This window comes from Phalacrocorax aristotelis, chromosome 3 (assembly GCF_949628215.1).
Source record: "Phalacrocorax aristotelis chromosome 3, bGulAri2.1, whole genome shotgun sequence".
NCBI classification, from domain to species: Eukaryota; Metazoa; Chordata; class Aves; order Suliformes; family Phalacrocoracidae; genus Phalacrocorax; species Phalacrocorax aristotelis.
This window is the reverse complement of record NC_134278.1, coordinates 50,621,043-50,644,844: the sequence shown is the minus strand read 5'-3', so window position 1 is coordinate 50,644,844 and position 23,802 is coordinate 50,621,043. Positions and strand designations below refer to the sequence as shown.

At 38.6% G+C, this 23,802-nt stretch overlaps 1 protein-coding gene across 1 annotated transcript in view; it reads right to left on the bottom strand.

Moving 5' to 3' along the window:
- Window positions 1-23,360, bottom strand: part of AFG1L (AFG1 like ATPase) — a 74,280-nt gene extending 50,920 nt beyond the window's left edge. The window contains exons 1-5 of the mRNA XM_075087405.1: window positions 23,233-23,360; window positions 15,046-15,269; window positions 4,775-4,826; window positions 4,039-4,140; window positions 2,516-2,646 (exon numbers count right to left, since the gene is read on the bottom strand). Coding sequence (XP_074943506.1) covers window positions 2,516-2,646; window positions 4,039-4,140; window positions 4,775-4,826; window positions 15,046-15,269; window positions 23,233-23,338 — 615 coding nt within the window. The 5' untranslated portion in view covers window positions 23,339-23,360. The remainder of the gene's footprint in view (window positions 1-2,515; window positions 2,647-4,038; window positions 4,141-4,774; window positions 4,827-15,045; window positions 15,270-23,232) is intronic.
- Between the last annotated feature and the right edge of the window lie 442 nt (window positions 23,361-23,802).

Genomic DNA, 23,802 nt, shown 5'->3' with positions numbered 1-23,802 from the left:
CTCAGAAGCTTGGTGCCATCACTAAGGTCCTGGCTATTGCACAGTATTTGCAAAAAGAAACATTTAAGATATAGTAATTATTTTTTTTTTTAATACAATAATATTTTGGAATACTCAAAACTACTTCTGAAAGTACTGAAGTACTTTTCTACATCAACTAGTCAACTCTCCACTAGTTCAACAGTTCTCTAGGCTTTGCAAGAAGATTCACTTCAGAGTACTTCCTTTTATTTTTTTAGCCTGCTGTCAAAGAGGAATGTGCAACCTCGGCAATGCTTTTGTATTTTAAAGTTCTGCATTTGGTTTCCTCTGAAATATGAGCGTTAACAATACTTTGCTGCCCCTATTACAATATCACTCGTCCATGTGTCTGATCTTAAGATAAATACATTCAGCTTATTCTCCTTTTTTTTCCAACAGGTATCTGAAAGCAACCTGAAGTGTTTCAAGCAAATCTCAATAGTTTTCTGATACTTCCTCCACACACAAAAGTATTTTGCCAAAGTAGTGTAGACCTAACTTGACACTTCATCTGTCAAAACAGACAGCAGCTTTGTCTGCAAGTCAGAGCAGTGTATATTTTGAGTCTCTGACTCTTTCCGGTTTCATTTTAATCTACCAATTCTTTAAATATGAGTGAATCAGATTGCAGTAAAATCTAGCCATTATCTCTACTGGGGAAATGAGCTGCAAACATCTTGAATTAGATATGGCTCCTTGTGTTAGTTGTATCACCATGTGAGCTGCTCTTCCAGTCACTGCACTACTTTATGAGTATTTAAGAAGATATCTTGTCCCCAATTCAGTGCCTTCTGCAAAATTTCAGAAAGCTAGGACTCCTCTTCAGTAGGCAAAGCCTGCGTAGTGTTCTGTGCTACAGAAAACCAGTCAAGAAATCCAGCTGTTCAGAAATCTGTGAATTTAGAACATTAGTACGCCCAGAACAAATACATTTTTAAAATTCATATAAGAATAAAAAGTCTTAGATAAACATTTTGAAGTTTAGTTCTTGTATTACTTTCCCAACTGTGACTCACCGACAAAACCAGGTGAATTTTACAACTGAAGTGACTGATGTACCTCAAGCAAGTCAGCAGGGGGAGCAGGCAATCAATTTGGAAACAAAAAATACCAGTCTCACCCCTTAAAATGTGGAAACATGACAGACAGTCTGGAAACACAGCACCACCAGGATATGAAAGCAGTGGGCATTTATACTGAAAAGCAGGTATTTACACCAATCCATGGTAAAGATGCCCCTGCCTACCATTTGAGCATTTGTCATTACATTCCTCCCTTCCCTCTTCAAACGTTCCCATTTCTTCATAGTGTAAATACAACTGTCTCTGTATTTAGATTTTATACTGCAAGTTTTGGAAGCACAGCATTCATATTCATGAGATAAAGCACAATTTAAATTATCCAAGAGCAGCAATTGCAATGATCCAAAACATTCTGAAATCATAGATCACAGGACTACCCCTTGTAAAAAAATGCAAGAGTAATTAAAACAAGAACACCTACTACTTTACAGCTACAAAAATCCCCTTCATGGGAGCTGATAATAAACTGGTTATTTTCTCAGGTGCACAGGCTTGTAAAATAATAGCTAGGAAATATAAATTGCTCTATCCATTTCAGTAATGTATTATTTTAAAAGCAGAAGACAATTCATAGTTAATACATGATTCTTTTCCTACTGGCGATTTGAGAACTAACACAGATCTGTTCTTAACTTGCTCTGCATTTTTTCTCTGAATTAAAAAAATCTCGGCTGATTAGAGCTGCCAAACACCTCTAGCCTCCCTCCTAACATTTTTTACACAGCAATTCTAACTTAAATTGGTGACATGCCTTTAAAACAAAATTCACAAGCTGTGTAAAACAATTGAAACAACCAAGTCTGCTTGGACAAAGATAATTTTATGAGTTTCTTTTTAATTTTCACATTTAATTCAACAAAAGTTCCTTAAAAATGTTAGTTACATTGATATAATGTGGCACTGCCATGCCAAAGGCTCCAGTAACTCTATGAAAGAATTTAGGTTGAATTTGACATGTTATTTCCACATCCTTAATCACATTGAGATGATTTTGTTGCATTATATAAACTACAGCAAAGACCAGGCATGCCAAGCAAGTATCAAATGACTACTCTCCCAGGCACTGTATAGACTCAGTACAGGATGATGGTCCCGGCCCTGAAGTACTCACAACCCTTTCAAACTCTAATACCCTCTTGTATGACCAGTAACTAGACTGATAGAAGAAAGCATCATAGGGCGACCTACACTGCTAACTTGCATCTTATCTCCTGGGAGAAAAAAAAATAAATAAAATCTGTAACTCCATCATCTTCAAAACTGTGAAATGGTTTCTACACTTCAACCTCTACAGTTTACTACCAGCCAGTGATTCAAATACTGTATTGGCAGTAACCTGTGTCATATTTTAAGATTAAAAGTAAATTTATGAAGTTGCCCCTGAAGCAAATGAGTGATCTCTGACTTCTCACCTGAAATTCATCAAAACATAAGAGAGCAGCTTCTTCACTTATTTCCTCTGCGACTGGTGCAATAGGGTCATATGATTTGGCCATAAATCCTGCTTTTCTTTTTGGCAAGCTCTGCTTAAGGCGATGTATTCCTAGAGTTGATAAATGGAAAAGAACAAATATTTCTTTTTCTAAGATAGGGAGAACAAAATTATTTAGCTACCAAAAAACAAGTAACCCAGTCCAGTAAAAAAAAAAAAAAGCTTAAAATTTAGTCCGATTTCAAGACAGCAAAATAGTTTTCAAACACATCCAGGCAACTATCAAAGCTTGCAGATTCTGTGATTCGTATTCTTGTTTAGAAATATCTAAAACAAAAAACAAAGAATGCCTGAATGCTAGGCACCTATACTTCATATTTTAAAACTGATATGAATTACAGTTTTATCTTGCTCCAATTAATTACCTTAGTTTCAGTTTCACTTTGTAATTTGGCATTTTCTGTCTTAATCTTCTGAGTATGAAAAACCCTTACGGTGATTACGAATCAATGGCACAGCCCTGTGCATTGCAAGCTCTGAAGGCATACTCAGAATGCATTTAGTTAAAAGAACGCAGACATAGCAACACAGTTATATTTTAAAATGTAACGATGATACTGGCACAAAGTAAGATTATTACATCCATACTTCCCTGTCTCATGGATTGCATTCCATCTGGCTATAAACAAGCATTCAGAAAACAAAAGATCCTGCAGTAAGAAGTAACCTTTGTTAAGATTAAGCACAGATGACAAGAAATGGAAACAAAAACTCTTAACAGTGACCCAGCGGTGACAGAAAAGAGGGCACTAAAAGGGGCAGAAGTTGGTTACACTGATGAAAGCTTCCCAAGAAAAATGCAGCTATTAAAATACTTGTAAATTACAGCGCCATTTAACAATTTCACAGTATTTTAAGGTCACAGAATTTAGAAACAGAAGCAAACTTTAAAATATCTAAACCAGTGTCTCAGTGAAAACGACTTGCCTTATTCACCCTGCCAGAAATATCTTCTGACACTTCGGATGAACTTCCTTCTATTATTTTTTCCTCTAAATTACTGATAGTATTACTAAGTTTGCCAGCCAGAACAGTTCTCATTCTCTTTGGCATTTATACCTGGTTTAGTTATTGCTGATTCAAAATGCAGATTGAATTTAACCTTTACTGTTTCAGTTTTAGCAATTGTCTTCTTCAGATTGCATGTAAGGTAGTTGGTTACTGGAGAACATTTAGTTAAGGATTTAATCCTATATACACACCCAAGTTTACTACACAATCAGGTATACAGAATCTTTGAGAAAAGATACTTCAGAAATAATATGCAATTAATATCTACTCTGGTATGACAGACAATGCTGAAATCCTTTAACTTCTAGTTTTTACTTTATTTTCTTAAATTCTTAGAATTACACCAATTAATATGAATATGAGAATGAGACAGACTTTTTAACAGATACCATGTTTCACAAAATTCTTATAAATACCTGGGTCTGCACTTACTCTGGTGTACATCTAGCATGAAGCCATGAAAATGGACTCTCTTTTTCCTTTCTACTTCTAAGTGGGAATAGAACATGTCCATCACCATTGTCTTTCCTGTGCCTTCAAATAAAAAACAAAAGAACACACCCAATAGGTAGTTAATTTAAGAACATTACATACTGATTACAATAATGATTGTTCATTAGCTTTGAACTAATGAAACTATATGCTTCCACAGAGTAAGTACAAGGCCAGACTGTTTGTGAAGAACAGTTATATTTGTTGTTCAAAACCTTGGAACAACTACATCTTTATTTTTCTGATTTAAAATTTTGATCCATACAGAGATAGTCCAAAGGTTGGACAAATGGCTCCATAAGCATCCAGAAAACGTCCTTAGTATTTCCTTTTGAAAAGCAAGTACATTTTAATGCTGCACTGTCACAATTAGAGTATATAAATACTCTCCACAGCCCCCTCAATTACTTCCCAAATTCTTAAAATGCATTCTTAAATATTAGGGAGTGGGTAATGCAAAAAAACCTACACATGGCAATGTAGTCCAGTCCAACAGCTTCCAGAATTCAGAGTGCACCTGCACTAAATAACATGATAATGTGGCAGAAAACTAATCCTCGAAAATTCGTTAAAGCAAGAATGCCACATAAACATAAAGCTTTTAAGACACTTCAGAATTCGAATAAACATGCATTTCGAAAAAAACTCCATTGGAATTGATACAACTGAAACTTACCAACATCTCCATAGACATAAAGACCTTTTGGAGGCTTGTTTTTTGCAAAGAGCTGCAAATCAAGAGAAAAATAATAAATATGAATATGGGGTAAAAGAAAAGCAAGCACATTGCTGTGGTGAAGTAAAAAAGTAGCTACACTAATCACCAAAGTAGCACTAGCTAGCAAAGTGTAACCTTGAATAAATCATTAGCTTAGAACCAGTAAGCTATCTTAATATTGTATTTGTGCAAATTCTATAAAAGAGGCCAAACATATATGCGGGGATAGGGTTGTTTGGGGTTTTTTTATCACTGTGAAAATATCCCCATCCCCAGTCCTAGCACACATGCCGTTTTACCAGAAGACATATAAAATGATTAAATGTTTCCTGATTATCGTAATCAAAACAAATCCTTTTCCTCATTAAGCCATTTGAACAAACAGTCCTAGGAAAAAGGATTTAAGCAGTATTGTAGTATTCATAGATATATGCACTATATACCTATTAAAGCTCTAAGATATAAACCATTAGGATTCAGAAAATCAGTATTTAGAAAGCCAGCAAGCATTGTAGGTCACCTTTCTCTCCACTTTGAGCCTTAAATGCAGAATTGTCTCTGGCTTAAACATGATTAAAATCAATGGAGTCAAGTCACATGGTAAAAATATGTATAGGTGAAAATATGTACCTATACACACATGCGTGTATATCTCTGTGTGTGTATATATATATATAAGGTTATTTTCAAAGTATGCCTTTTATTAATCATGTTCTCAGGTGAGTTATATTTACCTTGAATGAATACTGCTTAAGAATTTTTAATCTCTTCATATTGCTCAGGACATATGTTACGACATCTGATGGTTTATTCTATTCACTATGTATACATTCAAATATATATTTTTATGGAAAAACTTGGAATAACATCGTGACATTGAAGCAGTTTCCCTCCCTCCCCCCCCGTATTGTGGATAGCCACTTCCAAGTATAAATTTAGAAAGAAACAGTTTCTCAAAAACTGGAAATCTTAAAATTCTCATCAAATCCATGAAACTGAATTAACATCCACAAAATACTAAATACTCTAAATAACTAAATACTCTTCTACAGTGCTCCACTTTCAGAGTTCTATGAGCAGCGCCAAAACAGAGGAAAATTAAAATTGCAACCCTGTGATCTCATTTGGAGCTGGGTAATTGCTAAACAACTGGAATTTAAAGCACTTTCCAAAATACAGCGCCATGTTAAAGAAATCAGGGAGTCAGTAGCAAAACACTAATTAAATATGAAAGAAAATACATGACCAAAAGGTAGAGAGATAATGTCTCAGGTCTATAGTACCAGTTTATTCAGAAAATATGCAAGCGTAGCTCTTATATAAGACCCACTTATAGATTTAATTTAGAGCTATATTAACAGGATAATCAAAAATTTGTATCATCAATCTATGGTTGAGCAGCGTTTCAGATGTTCTGAAACCGTTCCATTAATAGACAAGGCTGCAACTATTTACTAGTGCTCTGAAAGCACTGCAAGACAATTTAACTGACGAACATTTTTCAGCGTGTACTTTTTAAGAGCTTGCGCTCATTAAAACTACTGATGCTCAAAGTTACACAGTGAAGAAAGGATAAATGGGAAAAAAATCCGAATGAGAGAGACAGTCATAGGAATTTCTTTATTTTTAATTTGAGATTAACAACAGTGATTTTAACATGACAAAAGACGAACGTGTTAAATTTATGACGCAAAAAGGCTGTATTAATGTGATTTGCAGTTTCACAATGAATGACAGAAAGCTAGAAAAACAAATCAATGTTTAGAGTACTGCTTTACCTATCTTTTATAAAGGTTATATAACCAAAACAAGTAGTAACACCTACATTTTTACACCATTTTTCCATTGTAAAGTGTATATTAATTACATTTAACCATCTTGAAGTTTGTCTTTTCAGGCATATTTTATTTTCACTCCAACACTTACCATTTCTAGAAAATACGTTGCAGTAAAAGGATTTTTTGGCTAAAGGAAATAAATATAATGGCTGGGGCTCCATAATAGTCTAAACCAACTTTTGTTTCATTTAAAGAAATCAAATTATGAAATTATAATGAATTAGTTTTTGTGAAGACAGCAATTTGAGTGATATCTATTTGCTTTGAAAAAAAACCCAAACCTATGGATATTGTGGCAGGTCCAAACATTTGCCGAAGTTGATCATCTCTAAAAGCAAATCAAATGGCAGAAAACCTCTTATCCTCTTTGAGCAACTGAAAAAATTTGTAGGAAATATTTTAGTTCCAAGCAAAGTTGTCTTTTGTATACTTCTGCCAGAAATGACACTACTGCCACTTTTAGGATACTTAATTCCACAATCCTGTCAGGTATTGTATAATACTAAGAATTTATTTTTATATTTTGGGGTTGGGGTTTTTTAGTATACATTTTATTTTAAAAAAGTAAACTCAATCAGTAGACTTTTAATACTGAAACTCAGACATCCTACAGGTTTCAAGCTGTTCTGCACAATCGTAAGATGTTGGGGGGGGGGGTTTTGTTGTTTTTTTTTAAATTATTTTTGCATCTTCTGAAGCCCGGAAGTTGTGCAAGCAAAAGAGCAACTTCTTCCACTAGGATTTATCATAAAATCCGATCAATGCTGTTGGCTCAACTTAGAGCACAGCAAGCAGTCAAGAAAGCCAGCAGTACATGGGGATGAACAAAGCAGAAGACTGATCTTGGTTTTATTGAAACACACACTCCAAAAGAACAAGGAGGGAGATAAAATGCAGAAGATCCTCCAGTTACCCTAAAATAAGGGTGCTCTTGTTTATTTCTGGGAGAGAAGGAAGAAAAATGGGACATGTAGGACTACAAACTAAATGAATGAGCTTGTCCTTGCCCCTTGCTTCCATATTATCCTGAGGTGTATTTGGGGGTCTCAGCATAATCATGTTCAAATGGCTGACAATAAATCTGGTTTTGCAACAATAAGATCTAAGGATGTTAAAGTTAATATTTGAAATGTACAAACCCAAAGATATTAAGGGATGCAAAAAATCTGAGTTTGAAGGGGAGAATTTAGGAATTTTTAAACATATATTTTGAATGCTCACCCCATCGTTTCAAATGAGGGCATCACCCCAAATGTGTCAAATCCCTTGAGTCCTCTAAGTTTCTTAATTCCCATAACATTTTTTGCAATAACTTACGAAAGCATAACTTAAGTGCTTCATCAAGTTTCTTTATTATCAGGACATGCTACAGTAGGAACCTTTTTCCATTCATAGATCAGTTGACTTAAAGACTTTTCTCTGAAAATTCATTCATATGCTAAAATAGTTACATTTCCATGAGAAGACACACACATTAGTGTTCCCAGATTTACAGAATTCTCTCCTCTACTACCAAAATGCTTTACACATTCCTGTTTCAAAACCGCATTCCTTGCTTTGATTCTATCACGTCAGATTTTTCTTTTTTATTGAAACTTCACTGTAATCAAGCAATATCTTACCTCACCTAAGGAATTATATTGGTCAAAACATCTCCTTCATTCTGACAACTTCCTATTCTTTTTAAAATATCTTTATGTGCCACGTCTTCCCACCTTCTCCCATACTCCCCGCCTCAGACACCAGAAGCAAGCGCCTCATTTTCTGGGAATGTTTACACACTGATTTGGGAAACTTTCAGGTGAAAATACATATCAATAATAAGGTGGTTAATTAAATATGCAAAATTCAAGAGCAAAGTCTCCAAACAGCAGATTTGCTTTTAAACACTAACAAAACTGCTGCTTTCTCTCATTCTTTTAGACCTCCTTTTTGGTTGCTGTTGTAGCTGAAGACATTTTCAAGGCCTTGAATGGTGTTTACTACTGTTCATACCTCTTTTCAAAAGATGAAATAAGCTTAATTATAAGTGAGGTCAAGTCATTAGTACAGCAACTCAACAACTCTTAAGATGTCCCAATTGGTATTATTTTGAAAAGCTAGAGATCTGAAATGTCTATGCAAACTCTTATGGCCTTGAACTTCAATTCAGAGAATCTCAAGATATCTCAACATACAAGGCCATGCTTTTACCAAGTTGAACATCAAAGTCACTGTTCAAATTCAAGTAATAATTTTGAAAAACAGAAACCTACCTGGTTTGCAGCAAGACTAATTGTTTTTTCCCCTCAAATTCATTCTAAGCTGATGTCCCCCCCAAAAAAATACACTATAGAAAAAAAGCCCCATATTTTTATTATCATAAAGGAAATGGCTGGTGTCATGTGTTCCCCAGCTACTGATTTCAGAAAGCTTTGGCCTGTGAGGTAATGCAAGTCTCTCAGATAAACACTGAAATCCTTCTATTATATCTGATAAATATTTCTCCCTAATCCTACTTTTACCATATTTTAGTGAACAAAACTATGTATATCGAAAGTGACAAATGAAGAACAAAACTAAACCCAAAGCAGACTATTCTTGTAATGGTTTGGAAGAGCAAGAAGTTTCTATTTCTAGAATAACTGTTATTTTAGAAGAGGTTTCAGCAGTTCTATCACAGAAGAAATCATGCAATAAAGTAGAGAACACCAGACTACAGGATAGGTAGACAGAGAGAGGCTTCTATCTCTCCCTCTCTGCCCCCTTTTCTTCATTGCAACCTCTCAACCACATTCTCTTCAATGACAGAGCCATGAAAAATGAGCATGCTTGAAATGCCATGCAGCACTATTTTTTATTTCTAAGAAGCTGTAATAGATTGCTTTCAGGAGACTTCATACTCAAAGTAGGTTAGTGAAGTTGCTAGAAACCTCTTGAAAAAGCAAAAAGTCAATCTACAAACTACTATATGTAACTGATTAAAGTTTTTGGAAATAAGTGAAACAAGTCCTTGAGTAATTTAAAATACATCCATTTGTTTCATTTACGTCTGTTAAAATCCATTAAGTATAAAATCTTAAGCAAAACCAATGCCAATCATTTTATCATAAAAACAATCATTAGCACCTATAGTATAAGGTTTATCTTTTACTTCATAGCATATTCAGAGTTACAAAGTACCAGTAGAGTGCCAATGAGCTCTTCATGAATACAGGATTTATCTGTGCTCTATATCATTAGTACTTCCTGGAGACGCCTTCTAGTTACATGAACTACCTCAACCCGTAAGCCTACACAAATCCTATTAAACCTAGGCCTGTTCCAGAGAGCAGTACTCACTACCTCCTGTTGGCACAAAAACCCTTTGTTCTACTCTTCAAAACTGAACCAAGTCTGCAACAGTATTCCTACCCTGAAGTCCATCATAGAAAAACATATATTTTGCTTACTTAGAAAACTCCTCGACAGATGCAGACGTATGACAAGCATATGATGCCATTGTCTACAGCTGGCATGTTGGCATAGTGCTGAATGGCTATGATTTTACCAACTACCTGTTCACAGCTCTGAGTCTTATTCTGATTAAAACCTTTGTTAAGGATGTTGATTACAACTTTGCTGAAGCAAAACCTGGCCTGCACTAGAATTTAAAGCGTACTTTATTTGGCTTCGTTTTATCTCAAAAGGAACTCTGAATGTGATGATGTGCTCCCTGCTGCCCAACCTCACCTTTTCCTGTAACCCTGCTCAAGCACTAACTACCAGTGGCAGTCATGATGGATGCATCCAGCTCAAAGCGGATTCGGGGGAGACAGATTACAACACAATAGCCAAGGGCTAATTTACAGCAATGCGCCCACCTGACCACAGTGCTGGTCCATGTCCAACTCAAGCCAAATTCAGAAGAAACTAACGTCTCCAGTTAGTATGTAAATATGACCATGACTCAGTCATCTTACCCACATAAATAGCGAGCAGCCCAAGAGCCCTTTGAGGTCTCCTGCACGGCAGCGGTCTACACACCAGGATCTCCACTCAAGTAGGGATGCCTTCTCAAGGTTCCTCCTCAAGGTTGAGACAATCCTTATCGCATCAAACACTTGGTAAGTGAATTGGGAATAGGCTCACAGAAGCTTTGTAATCTTAGCCAAGTGATATAAAGGACTGACTGCGCATGTATAGCCTTTCAGACATAAACTGTTGACCAAGTCCAGGACTTAGGTTGGATCTAGCCACACCTAGACTCCTCTAAGGGAAGGCATTTAGAATGCAAGGGAGTCCTCTCCGAACCTTGTGTCTCAACAGGAGGGTCTCCCTAACAGAGGACAGGGTCAAACAAAACTATGTAGTAAATAAGCAAGTGTACCTTGCCATCAAATCCTGTTAAACCACTGTTGCATTTACTATCAAACTTTGTTAAATACCTGTTTTATAGCAATAAACATATTGCTGCTTCTCTCTTACGAGTGAAATGCATCAGTCTCTCTATGACATTGAACTGGCAAATAACCTCCTCAAAGACAGCAGAAGAGAAACAAAGATGTTGTGATACTTCTCCATCATGAATCGTAACTTGTTTTAATTACACATGCTACTATGCTTTAACAGATTTACAGAAAATGCACTGCCCTCCTCCTTCCTGGGTTTTGATGTATGGCACAGCACCATACTGCTCCACCTGGTTATCAATCATCTTAAGATTTCCACAGAGACATCAAGCTCTACAAGAAAAACCTCAAACTGCACCAACACTTATCCCAATAGTAAGTAGTTCTACAGCTGCTTCTCACTGACTGTGGCATTAGTTCCCAGCTATCAGCGATCCATGCAACAATTTTTAAAAGCTGGTTTAAAATGAAAGCATGGAATTGAAGCAATGCTAAATGAAAGAGAGGAGTGCTTTAAACGAACTAGTGAAAACCACATTCTCAACTTAAAAAGTGGCATTTGACTTTTTGCTTTTAAGAAAGTATCAGTCAGGCTGGCTTTACTGAGATTAGCGCTCTTATACAGGGACAAAGTAGCATCACAATTTCCTAAATAGAATAAGATTGGTATTTGTTCTCTGCAATAAAGACTTTCTTCCCTATTCATGCTTCCCAATCAAAGAAACAGTAAATAACAAACCCACATAATGCTTGATCTACAAAGCCATTACAAGACACCTGCTCTAACAACTATAATGATTCAGGGCACTCCATTTAACACAAGTCAGCTCTCAAAACTATTCTCAAAGGCAGCACTTTTAGAACAGAATATACAAATGTCCAAAACAGTTTACCAGGAAAGACCAAAATGCTGTAGCCTACTGATCCTCAGGTTTAACAGCAAGATCAACACCTTCATCATAACATTTTCTCTAAAGAATGAAAATGAATAAAAGTCTGGCAGTATGTCCAAAAGACAACATAGGAGCAAGCCAGATAACTGGCTTCCTTTTGAGTTACCTCCTCTTCTACAGTCCAGGTACAATGTTCTAAAGACTATTTTGAGATAAGCAATTTAAAAGATTGAGCCCAACACCTAAGGCTAAAAAGAAGCCCAGATAAAAAACAAGCAAACAACAAAAAACCCCAACCAAATAAAAAAAAAAACCCACCCCAAACTTTTCACATCGAGCACCCTCAAGATACAAAACTCTGGCCTGCTAGATTACACTTACAGAAGTAGTTTGGCAAGCTGAATCCAGCTCAATCTCCTTACACTTATGCAAAAACTGTTCTCTTTCAGGCACACTACCATATTGGTTTGGCTAACAAAAATAAGCAATAACCACTTTTGAAAGAAGAAATTTTACTTTTTTACTTGGTACTTGCCCAGACTGAATCAGGAGGCTGGTTTAGGCTCAACAGTTAGCCTACAAAAGCACCAAGACAACATGGATCTGCAGGCACACAACCAAATACAGTATAAACGTTTTAAAATACCATAAACATACAGTTTTCAGATTATGTCTATCATTTTTACACTGGTTTTATGCTTTTAATAATTTTAATTAAAGAAATCCCAAAAGTAAAAACTTAGGTAACGTGATGAGCGGACCCACCAGCCAGAGCGGGCAAAAATATACCCCAAACCGTTTTTTGGCTCCAACCCCCACATCAGACTTAGAATCATTGAACGTGTTAGGTTGCAGGGTCTTCAGGGGATCATGCAGCCAAACCCCCTGTTTAAAGCTGGGTCACAGAGTATCTCAAGTCAGAAGGGACCCATAAGGATGATCAGCTCCACTGCTTCCAGAACAGAACTTCCAAAGACACGCTCATTCTCCTCTAGCAGCAGTCTTGCCTTAGCGCTTTGCTTCCTGGTCTTCATTACTCTTGTGTTTTCCCTTCCAGAGTGCCTGACTTGTGCTCCATGGAATTATTTCCCATTCAGGTTTCTTCTCATTGTATCTCAATAAAAAAAAAAAGAGGTCCTTCCTAGGTGTTTAGTCTGCTTCCTTTCATCAGGAGGCAGGAAGACATTTACGGCATTTCCAGTCAAGCATATGATTAGCTGGACTCCGGCTCCATGATCTCCAGCTACATATACGAGTTTAAAGCCTTCAAGGGACATTGGAGGCAGTCTGACAGGCCAGCATGTGTCCCAATGCTCTGCACCCTGCTATACTTGCCTATTTGAAAAAGGCACATTTACAGGTATAACACAGGCCATTTACAGGTATAATACTTGTTCTCATACCAACATTCTCTTCTTTACTTTTTCATGCCTTGAAGCTAATATACATCACAAGAGCCTTAGAGTGGTAACTTGTCATTTCCCATAAAGGGCAGAGGACAGCATGTCATTTAGAAGCACTTCAGCCCTGTAGGCTTTGGCTCCCCTGATCTCATCGTACGTCATTTAGGCTTGTCATGCAAACAAAATACAGTATTTATGCCAGGTAATAGGATAATTTGGAGCTGTAATGGGAAGTATATGGTTAGGTAACAAGCTCAGTAGAGTTAGATATTTAGATTTATGCCCATGAGATGAGGTGTGTTCCATAAAGGATGCTGAGAAAGCCTGACATGGAGATTTATTACCAAGGTTTTCAGCTGATGGCATATGTTGACAGTAAATGTGAAAGTTACTTCTGATGAAAAATAAAACCAAAATCAGTGCAAGAGAAAAAGAAAAAGGAAAACACTCAGCGGCTGGCTGGGAAGAGCAGTGACAGCTTCCAGAAATCCTCCTCTGAGGGGCAAGGAGGCATCTCTTCAGTGCAGGCAGGGAAAGTAAAGATAATAATAGCAATAAATATTTTGCCATGCTTTTTTCCCAGTGCTATACTTTTATCACCAGACTCAAATGCCCTATTCTTGTTGTTTCCCCTCGCCATGTTATGACTATTCGTGCTGACTGGAATATGTTAATCAGGTGCAAATAAAGCTTATTCACTGGTCTTTCAGCTTCTGTGCACGTCTAAGATTGCCTAATATTTACCAAGTAATTAAATGTCTTATCTACTTTGCTGGGTGCTATGTTTGGTCTTCTGGGATATAAACTCATATCTACACAACAAGAGACAAGGAAAGCTGAGGGAGGATTCTCACACCAGGTCTCATTGCTTCCCACAAGAACCTGCTGTAACAATGCTATCAAGATTTGCAGGTGCAAGGCCACAAGAGCAACAATCTGAGAATAACAGCATGAGAACAAGACATGAAAAATACTGCCACAGACACTCTGGAAAACACTGTGTCAACAGCCTCAGGGAAACGCTACAGAGCTGCAACAGCAGGCTATTAGCATTACTAATGCTAAGGCACTATGGTTGCTAAGGCACTATGCAACAGGGATGTGTCTGAATTTTTGTTAATACTTTGAAAAGGAGCTGTGATGCCCCCAAAAAATGCAACTGGGGTGCAGATCACACCTCTTCCTTCTTTCCATACCTCACCTGGAGACTAATAACACTGGAGAGAATGGACATTTTTTTAAAAAAAGTCACGTCTGACCTGTATTATAAGGTTTTGCAAAGCTGAATTATTTAGACTCTGCTGGCTAGTTTCACTTACATTAATGGAAGAACTTCTAGAACACAAAACATCACTGCTCAGTATGTGTAGCCCAAACACACGTGTTACACCAGTGCTTGAGAAGTAAAACCTGGTCTAGGCCCCTCTCTCCTATTGCCAAATGGCATTTTTGGAAAGGCGGATGATGGACATAACCAAAATATCAGATTTTCTTGTAGAATTATTTCAATAATATTTAATTTGGTTACTTCTACAGTGCCAGAGATCTAGATTTATACAAACCAAAAAAGAAAGAACAGAGATCCAAATATAAACAATGACCTATCTGTAAAGACTCAGCCGCAAAAAAAAGACTCACGTTAATGACAGAAACATGTGTATTTTAAGCACATTCTTATAAGAAAATATAAATGTAAAAAAATATTTTTATCATTATAAACCTTACCTTTGAGAAAATATTTTTTGAACTGATGCTGTAGCCTTTAAGGCTCTCATGCAACTTCTGCAGGTGCTGCACAACTCTTCTTTGTTGCTCATCATTCCTCAGCTCTTCTTGCTTAATCAGAAAGTCATAATGTTCTAAAGGTCCACTGCAAACCAATAAGGCTCTGGCATTAGCATCTGTTGGAGTACCGGGGACTGTCTTCTCATCTGCCTGAGCTACGTATGCTGTAAAATGAAAAGTAGATTATTAATAGAGAAGTTTTGAAAAGCATCCTCTTATATTCATAAGCAACACACATTCTTAATAGTTTACACAAAGACATATATATCACTTACCTATACAACCACTAGAGTATGTTATCCCTTCATTTTTCATTTAATCGACTTCTAACTTTACTACTAAACACCTCTAATAGTATGTTTTAACATTTCTTTTTATTATTAACAAGCACAGACACTAAAAAGCCCAGCTGGAGAGTGGTAAGATTTGGATGAGCTGTTGCATTTCTCTGAATAGATTAATCCTGTAGAGAGGGGTGGGCTAAACCAGACAGAAATAATTTAAAAGCCAGCAAACAGGAGACCAGAACAGGAGTACGGAAGCAAGTTGAAAGACTCAAAGACCACACTAAGCAAGGCAATGGCTGTGAAGCCCTGTAATGCCACAGCCTGCTCTGCTGGCATTATCTTCTGCCTACATGAGACAGGGATGTGCCCAAGCAGGAATTCTGGGGGTTTTTTTGGTTGTTGTTTTGTGGTTTTTTAAATAGCAGAATTGCTAGACATAAAGTGAGCTATAACTAGGAAAGGGAAGAACATACAGGATTACGAAGAAAGCTTGCTAAACTGTAAGATCAGAAACTCAATGGAATACACTGAAAAGGTGTTTACTATCTTCTTTGCTTCCACTGTCATTTAAAAGGTTAAACTTGATCATGAACAACACAACTTGCAGCAATGATAAACAGGTTTGAGTAGGAAAAACACGTATCATAGCTACATAGTTATTTTGAACGTTGTGAGATCTAAGGAAATTCATCCCTAAATGCTTTAGGTAAGTTTCTTAAGCAACACAATGGCCTCTAAAAGCTTTTTTTGATGCCTCACTGAAGGGAGGTGAGGTTCCAAAACACTAGGAAAATGAAACAATTTTTATCTTTAAGAAGGAGAGAAAGGCAAATCCAGAAATTCATAGGTCAGTCAAAACAACCTCAAAACACTCAAAAACACTGGAACAAGTACAAGCAGATTTTTTCTTTTAATAAAGCATTTAACAAGGTAACAACATAACAAATAAAAGGCAACACCAGCTCCTCAGGAACAGTGTGAGATCAATAAGTTTTCCTCTCTCATCAGGTAACATGCTTAGCAGGTAGAAGAAAAACATCTTAATTGCAGTAACACTTTTGTCATTGGGTCACACAGCATTCTCATATATAAAGTAGGAAACTAAGCTGCAAATGGAATCACTTTTGAGCAGGTACAAAAACAGCTAGAAAAGTTACATGTAATGAATAATTACTACAGTTAAACTAGGTGCATATGTGCAGTAGAGTTTCAGAGAGGGCTTTCAGCTTGGTGCAATCCAGAATTTCCACTCATTACCTGTACATGGCAAAATAAAGTACATCAACCGGGAACAAAGATAACAGCAAGTCAGGAAGGGACTGCAAACACCCTGGAAGACAAGGCAATTCTGACAAACTGGACAAAGGCTCTAATACAAATAGGATGCAATTCAACAGGGACAAAGTATGGTGCTTAGGGGAAATAGATAACTGAAGAGATGGGGAATGGCCAGCTAAAGAACAGCTCTGCAGAAAGGGATACAGGGGCTACACTGCATCACAAACTGACAGTGAGCACCACCATAACACTATTAGAAAATAAAATAAAATAAAATAAAATAAAATAAAATAAAATAAAATAAAATAAAATAAAATAAAATAAAATAAAATAAAATAAAATAAAATAAAATAAAATAAAATAAAACTTTCAAGAATACATATGAGGGGCAATATAAGTACATATGAAAAAAAAAAAACATGTTCTATCCAATACTGGTATAGTCTGCCCTGGAATATAGTTTTAAATTTTCACATCACATTTCATGAGAGGTATGAACTAAATGGGGGAGTAGAATATGATTTAAAGGACTGTTGGTTAAACCATGGGTCACAACCTACAGAGAAGTTCTAAGAGGCACAAGAAGAGTTTCAAGGTATTATAAGAAACATAAAATGAATATAGTTATAAGAAAGAAGGATAAAACTGAACAATTAGATCAAATTATGTTTATTTATTTTAAGTAGTACCTTAGTTTCTCCAAAGCAAGACAGTCACTGTTTACATCTGCAGCCAATAATTACAGCAAATTCTCCTGCCCTGAAGGAACTGAGTTACTGCTATGAATTAACAGTAATTAGCTCATCCCTAGCTAAAGAGATCACACACAGAGAGTTGAGTTCAAAGTCTGTTATTGCAAAAACTTGAGTAAAACCTTTAGAGAAGACTAAAGCACATAGCAATCTCCAGATACACACAGGGTACCGAGAAGAGGAAATAAACTGTATTTACACAGTTACCTTAATAACTGTAATTAAGGCAACAAAAATCGATTAATAGCCTAGAAGTTGTAAAACCTTCATTGATGGGGGGTGAATTTTAAGAATAAGTTTGACAAAAATCTGTCAGGAACAGGTCAGCAATACCTGACCTGACTCCAAATGGAAGGGCAAAAGGCATAGATGATCTCTCAAAGTTTTTTCATCTTGTCTTCAACCACTCCACTCCCACATGAAGTCAACCTCAGTCCTGCAATGTGTAACTCTAAACTACCCGTGCCTTTGAACGTCAAGAGTTTGATGGCTCTGAGAGCTCCAATGTGAAGGACAGACAGTGCCCCATTATACCATTGCACCTATAAAGCCATCAGTAACTGTAAAATTGGAGATAAGAAAGGGTTTGTGGCTCATGACCTTCCCGGCCACAGACAAAGCACACCATCAGGACTGCTCAGAAGAATGTTTTTTGTCTCAGATTACAAGTACTTACAGCTACCCATCTCAGGAGTGGAAGTAACAGGTGACAGAGATGGAGAGTATACGTGAGTGATGACAGAGGATCTCATGGGACAAATTACTCACTGTTCTCCTAAAATAATATTGAATGCTGGGATTTAAATATGGTCGGGTTACACTATAACACACTACCAGGAATCACCAAGTAACTGGTAAGTAATAAACTCAAACTTGTAGCTGCAAAATAAAGGCACGTGCTCTTAAAAAGCATGTAGAGGTTTTAGAGTTACGTCAACAGAAGACAGCTATTCAAGTGATAAACTACCCTGAGAGACAGAAAGAGACGTGGGTCTTCCATTCTAACCTGCATTCTGTAGGACAGATTGAAAAATCATTCACACGACTATGCATCTACAGTAATCTATTCCTGAACTGATAAAGAAAAGGAAACTTTAGAAATGTTAATACATAGCAGAGGAGTACCAGGCAATCACCTTCCATAATCTTGTATCAAGGAAACTACTGTTAGAATAGGAATCACCTACAATTCAGCGCATTAGTCGTAGTCCTACAGCCTTCTCTTCCATACTGCAAAAGATGGGTTTTCATTTATCTCTTCCTGTTTCATTATCTAGTCTTTGTATTGCATAAACTGTTACTCAATTTTTACTAGCTCCCTTCTGAATTCTTTAAGTGTCACACTCAGAAAAATCACCTTCTACCTCTATGCAGCGTCTAGATACAACCATAGAAAAGTACATTATTCACCCGGTTTTACATAAAACAGTGTAAAACTACAGATATATGTTTATTCATAACTATCTGACACTGCACGACAGTGTTGGATATTACCACATTCAGCCTGATATTCACTGTTTCTTTAAGAGTTGCCACCAGGTTGCAGGTTTTTATTCAATTCCTGTTCCTAAAACATACATGTTTAAGTGTAATCTCACTTTATTTCAAGCCATAAAATTAGCTGCTTGCATTTGCCCTTCTGCTTGCCTATCCAAGGATCACAGACAAAGCCACAGTGAAGACCTACTGTGATACACAAAAAAAGTCCCATCTTGGAGAAATACAAGGGAAAAAACTCACCAAAGCCAAAAAAAAAAAAGTTTTAATGTATAAATGCCAATCTGAAATTATAAAAATTTCCTTCAAAGTGAGGAACTTAAGACACCTTCAGTAAACTGGCATTAATTTACCACTGCAAGACAAGTACCTACATAAAAATATAAAAAGTGTTCTTAACTCCAGGGACCTTCTGCTCTGGAAAAGAGCAGCAAATTGAAAAACTAATCAGTATGTTATTGAGTTTTCCTACCGCCACTTAGAACTGATGTCTGAGATGACACAGGAAAAAGGCATGCAAGTTTCAATGACACCGCTTATGAGAGCAACAGTCACAGCTGAGGCAGGCACTAGAGTTATTTATGTAAGAAGACAATCTGAAATGGAAGCTAGGTTGTGGCATATCAAAAACTGATCTTGACAACAGCCAGAAGGTTGAGAGCACAGAAGGGTAACCGAGCTAAACACCACTCACCCTGGTAATACTTTTCCCCCCCCCCAGTAGTTGGATTTCATTATGTGAGGTTTTGAACTGTGATGTCTAAAATCTGTCAGAAGAGAATTCCCATGACAAAAATCCTAGGAGGTCCTTGTCTCCCCTGTATTTCAGGCCCTAGGAAAAGAACCTGGGCTTCCCTGACATGAATTTCATCTTTGCTATCTTTCCATGACTGCAGAAACTGACAATTTTGAATGTATTAATCTGTGAGTTTTCAAGTAATGCAAGAGACATGATTTTATGACGATGATTCACTTCTGGAAGAGAAAAAGTATTATACTTCCACAGATGAATTCAAATTTGGACTGCAAAATTTCTTACTGCCATCAAACTAAACATCTTTTAAACACGGTTAGAATTCTAGACCGGTAATGGGATGAAATATAAAGAAAAAAGAAAACCATGACAGATAGATAAAGAAGCAAAGATCGAACAAATGCAACTGAATTCCTTTTATTGCAAAAGGTAAGTCATGCTTCAGATTACAATATTCATGTCACTAGAGGGTCACTCACAGTACATATGAAAATGTGTATTATTAATTCTGGAAACAAAGTTGCAACAAGCACTTGAGGGGACTGAAAAAAAATCACCTTTAAACCTTGTGCTGTATGTATGCTTCAAACCCCTCCGTCATGGGAATAATTAGAATAGTTTTCACTCACAGAGATTAAGGCTGGAAGACGACATTGACCTTTCTAAGTATAAAGAAAGTTAAATTTATCTAATTACCTCTGAACTACACTCAAGAATTGTGTTTGATTACAGCATATTTTGAAGAAAATATATACTAAAGGCATAAGTGATGGAGATTTAACCATTTCCTGTGACACTTTGCTGTAGTGGTTAATTAATGTTGTCTTAAAGATAAAAAATATTTCCACTAATAGATGTTCAAGAACTGCATCTAAACCAAACTCATGGAGGTTATAACTGCACTAAAGTTAATGGCCCCACAATCATCCAACTACCACCTTTGCTGACAGTCACAATCAAGAAGCCGGAACAGGTTCTGCTAAACCAGTGTTAAGGCACCATACAGGAATCCCATCTATTTCATTACTGCTCTGCAAACCAAATTCTGCCTTGAGAGCTTTTCACAAACACTGGAATTTGTGTGGCAAGAGACCAAAAAAACGTAACAGAGGGCAACTTTTAAAACCTGTCCTGTTTTCAACAAGCCAAGCTGAAGTTCAGAATATAGGATTTGGGTCACAGTAAAGCCAAACTGCTTCAAAGCCTCAAACCCTTAATGTAAAGCTGCTAAAATTGCCTACGAAACACCGCTGCCATGACAGAAGATGACCTGTGACATTACAGGGCACTTTTATCAACAGACAGACGGTGGTATCAGAGACCTCACTAAACTCATAATTAAGCTGATAACAGAAGATGCTGCAAAATCTTTCCATCTAAGAAACGATACTGCAGTGACAGGGAAGGGCAATGGTACAGTCCTGTAGCTCCAAAGGTTATTTTCCTCCAAAGGTTATTATGCTACCTTCCTGGGAGTGAAGGTAGCATAAGATCAGAAAAGACCATTTTTTTGTATGCCAGTACCCGCAGATAATAATAATGTCCTTGTCTCATCTTTCATTAAATATATGTGCAAATTTTGCAGAATCAATCTCAAACAGGTAAACTGCCCCATGGTGTACAAGGATTTCGATGAGCTAAGCACATGAATTGAAGTTGAGCACACATGTAAACCTGCAGAAGAACAAAGACTTGGCACCTAAGTTTCTCAAGAAAGAGATCATATGTTGGTTATAAAGCAGAAAATACATCTATAGTCCGATAATAATGCCAAACAATTGATACTTTCAAAATATTTTACAATGCTTAATGAGAAGAATGGGAGAGGAGACTATTTGAAAGAATTATTTACTTTCCAATACTTAATAGAACGCTTAGAAAAGCAAAATCCAACCAACCATACTGGGGGGGGGAGGGGGGGGAGAGCCTAACTTATCTGCACAAATTGAAAATGTTAGGCTAATATCATGTAAAAACAAATGAAAAAAACACGCCTGCTGAAATAAGCAGTTCAAATCTGATGAGGCAGTTTGCAGCTAAGACACAAGAACAAGGACTGTCCTCCCATCTTTGTCTCATTATACGAGTTAAATCAATCACTGAACCTTGCCGCCTATTCATTCAAACAGCACGTGAAGCAGCACTTAAGCTTCTAGAGAAACATGAGTTGGAACTAGAATTCTGCTTTTTTGCACACATGCCTGTGACATTATTCTGAAATAAGACTACTTGTACTATTTCCATGCACACCCCATTTAATCTGACCCACAGATGAATGCAGAAGACGACAGAAAAGTGTACCAGTGAGATTGCAACTTTACGCAAATGCTACTTGTGAAGTCTTTTAATTAAGGAAATGGTATAAAAGTGTGAAAAGCAAATAATAAGAAAAAATAAGGGACTATAAACCATTGATCATAAAACCAAGATTATAAATCAATGCAATGATGGCTGCCCACCTCTGCAGATGTCCTCAAACAACAAATGTAAGAGACTACCTTCCCTTTTAACAATTAAGTAGAAGAGCTATGGCTAAAGCCACTGGATTTGCTCTAACAACTTTTTAAAAATGGTAATATGTTGGTAATAAAACACAGTCTAGGTGAATGTAAAGTGTTGGGCCAATAACAAATTTTAAAAAACCCAAACTTATACACTGTAGTAGTAGCCATAGTGCTTATTTAATCAACAAATCTATTTTCAGTCCATTTTCCTTTGGATGTATAAATATTGTACCGTCACAATATAACATGTGTGTGGGAGCACGTACCAGTGCTCCCAGATGTGCTGGCTGACCTTCAGACCTCTGGCACCCACCTGAACTCAACCAAATTCCCCCACCGGTGTCAGGCTGGCAGAGGACGAATAGCTCTCACTAAAGAAAAAAAAAGACCCCTGCTTCTAGCCAAAGCCTAAGTTAACAAAACCTAGATCCCCACAAACTAGTGTATTACGCTGACTTTTTCAGCACGGCTGCCAGACGGAGCTCGGCTCTATCTATCCACGGGAGGCCCCGCACGGGATGAAAGCCCCACGGGAGCCATCCGCAGCACGGTGGGAGCCCCGGCAGGGCCCCGCCGCCCACCGCGCCTCCCGAGGCCGCCGCGGCGCACTGAAGCCCTGTTCGCAAGGGAAAGCGACGCCCTTTGCTCGGGAAGCGGCGGGGCCACTCGGGGATCCCCCGCCGCTCCAGGGGGCCGGGGCCGGCTCCCGCCCCCAGCCCCCCGCACCGCGCCGCCCGGGGACGCGGGGCCCCTCCGCGGCTGGGCCGGCAGACGGGCCGCCCCGACCTGCCCAGCCGGGAGATCGTGGGGACGCAGCGGGGCAGGTCAGCGCGGCGGGGACGGGCCGCGTACCGGCGGCTGCCGCCCGCCCGGCGCCGGCAAACCCCCTACTCTCGGCCCGGCCCCCCCACCGCCGGGGCAGGGGAGACCCGCGGCGCAGCGGGGAGGGTCGCACCGGCTCCCCCGAGCGCTCGAGCAGCCCGTCGCTCGCCCTCCCTTCGCCCGGCTGAGGGCAGGGGCAGGGCCGGCAAGCCCCCTCCGGCGGCGGTACTGACCTCTCCGCAAGGCGGCGGCCGGCGCCGGTAGCAGGCGAAGGGCGCGGCGCGCCGAAGCCCGCAACAGGCAGCGCGCAGTAACCAAGGGCGACACGGGCGCCGCCATCTTCCCGGCCCGGCCTCTGCGGCGGGGGGCGCGGGGCGCGCTGGGAAATGGAGTCCTGCCGGCCCGCCGGGGCCAGGGCAGCGGTCCCTCGGAGCAACCGGGCCTCGGCCGGTGCTGGGCGAGCCGATCCGGCGGGGCGCCCCCGGCTCCTCGCCCTACCCGTGTCCCCCAAAGCGAGCTGCAGGCTGTGAGGCAGCTCCTGGGGAGCCGGGTGGCGAGCAGAGCCAGCCACGCTCCCCGCGCAGCCGCTCCAGCTGCTCGGCACAAATCAGACTTTGCAGGCCCACCAAGTGCCACACCGGTGCCACGTACTTTAAGGTACTTTAAGGCAGTACCTTACTGCCGTGTCCACCTACTCAAATTTTCCAAACTTGCTTGTCGCCTATGATTTGTATCGTGCCGCACCATTGCTCCATCTGATGCAGCAGCTTTCAGGCCAGCTTGGCTCTCTGAGGGGTTTTGGC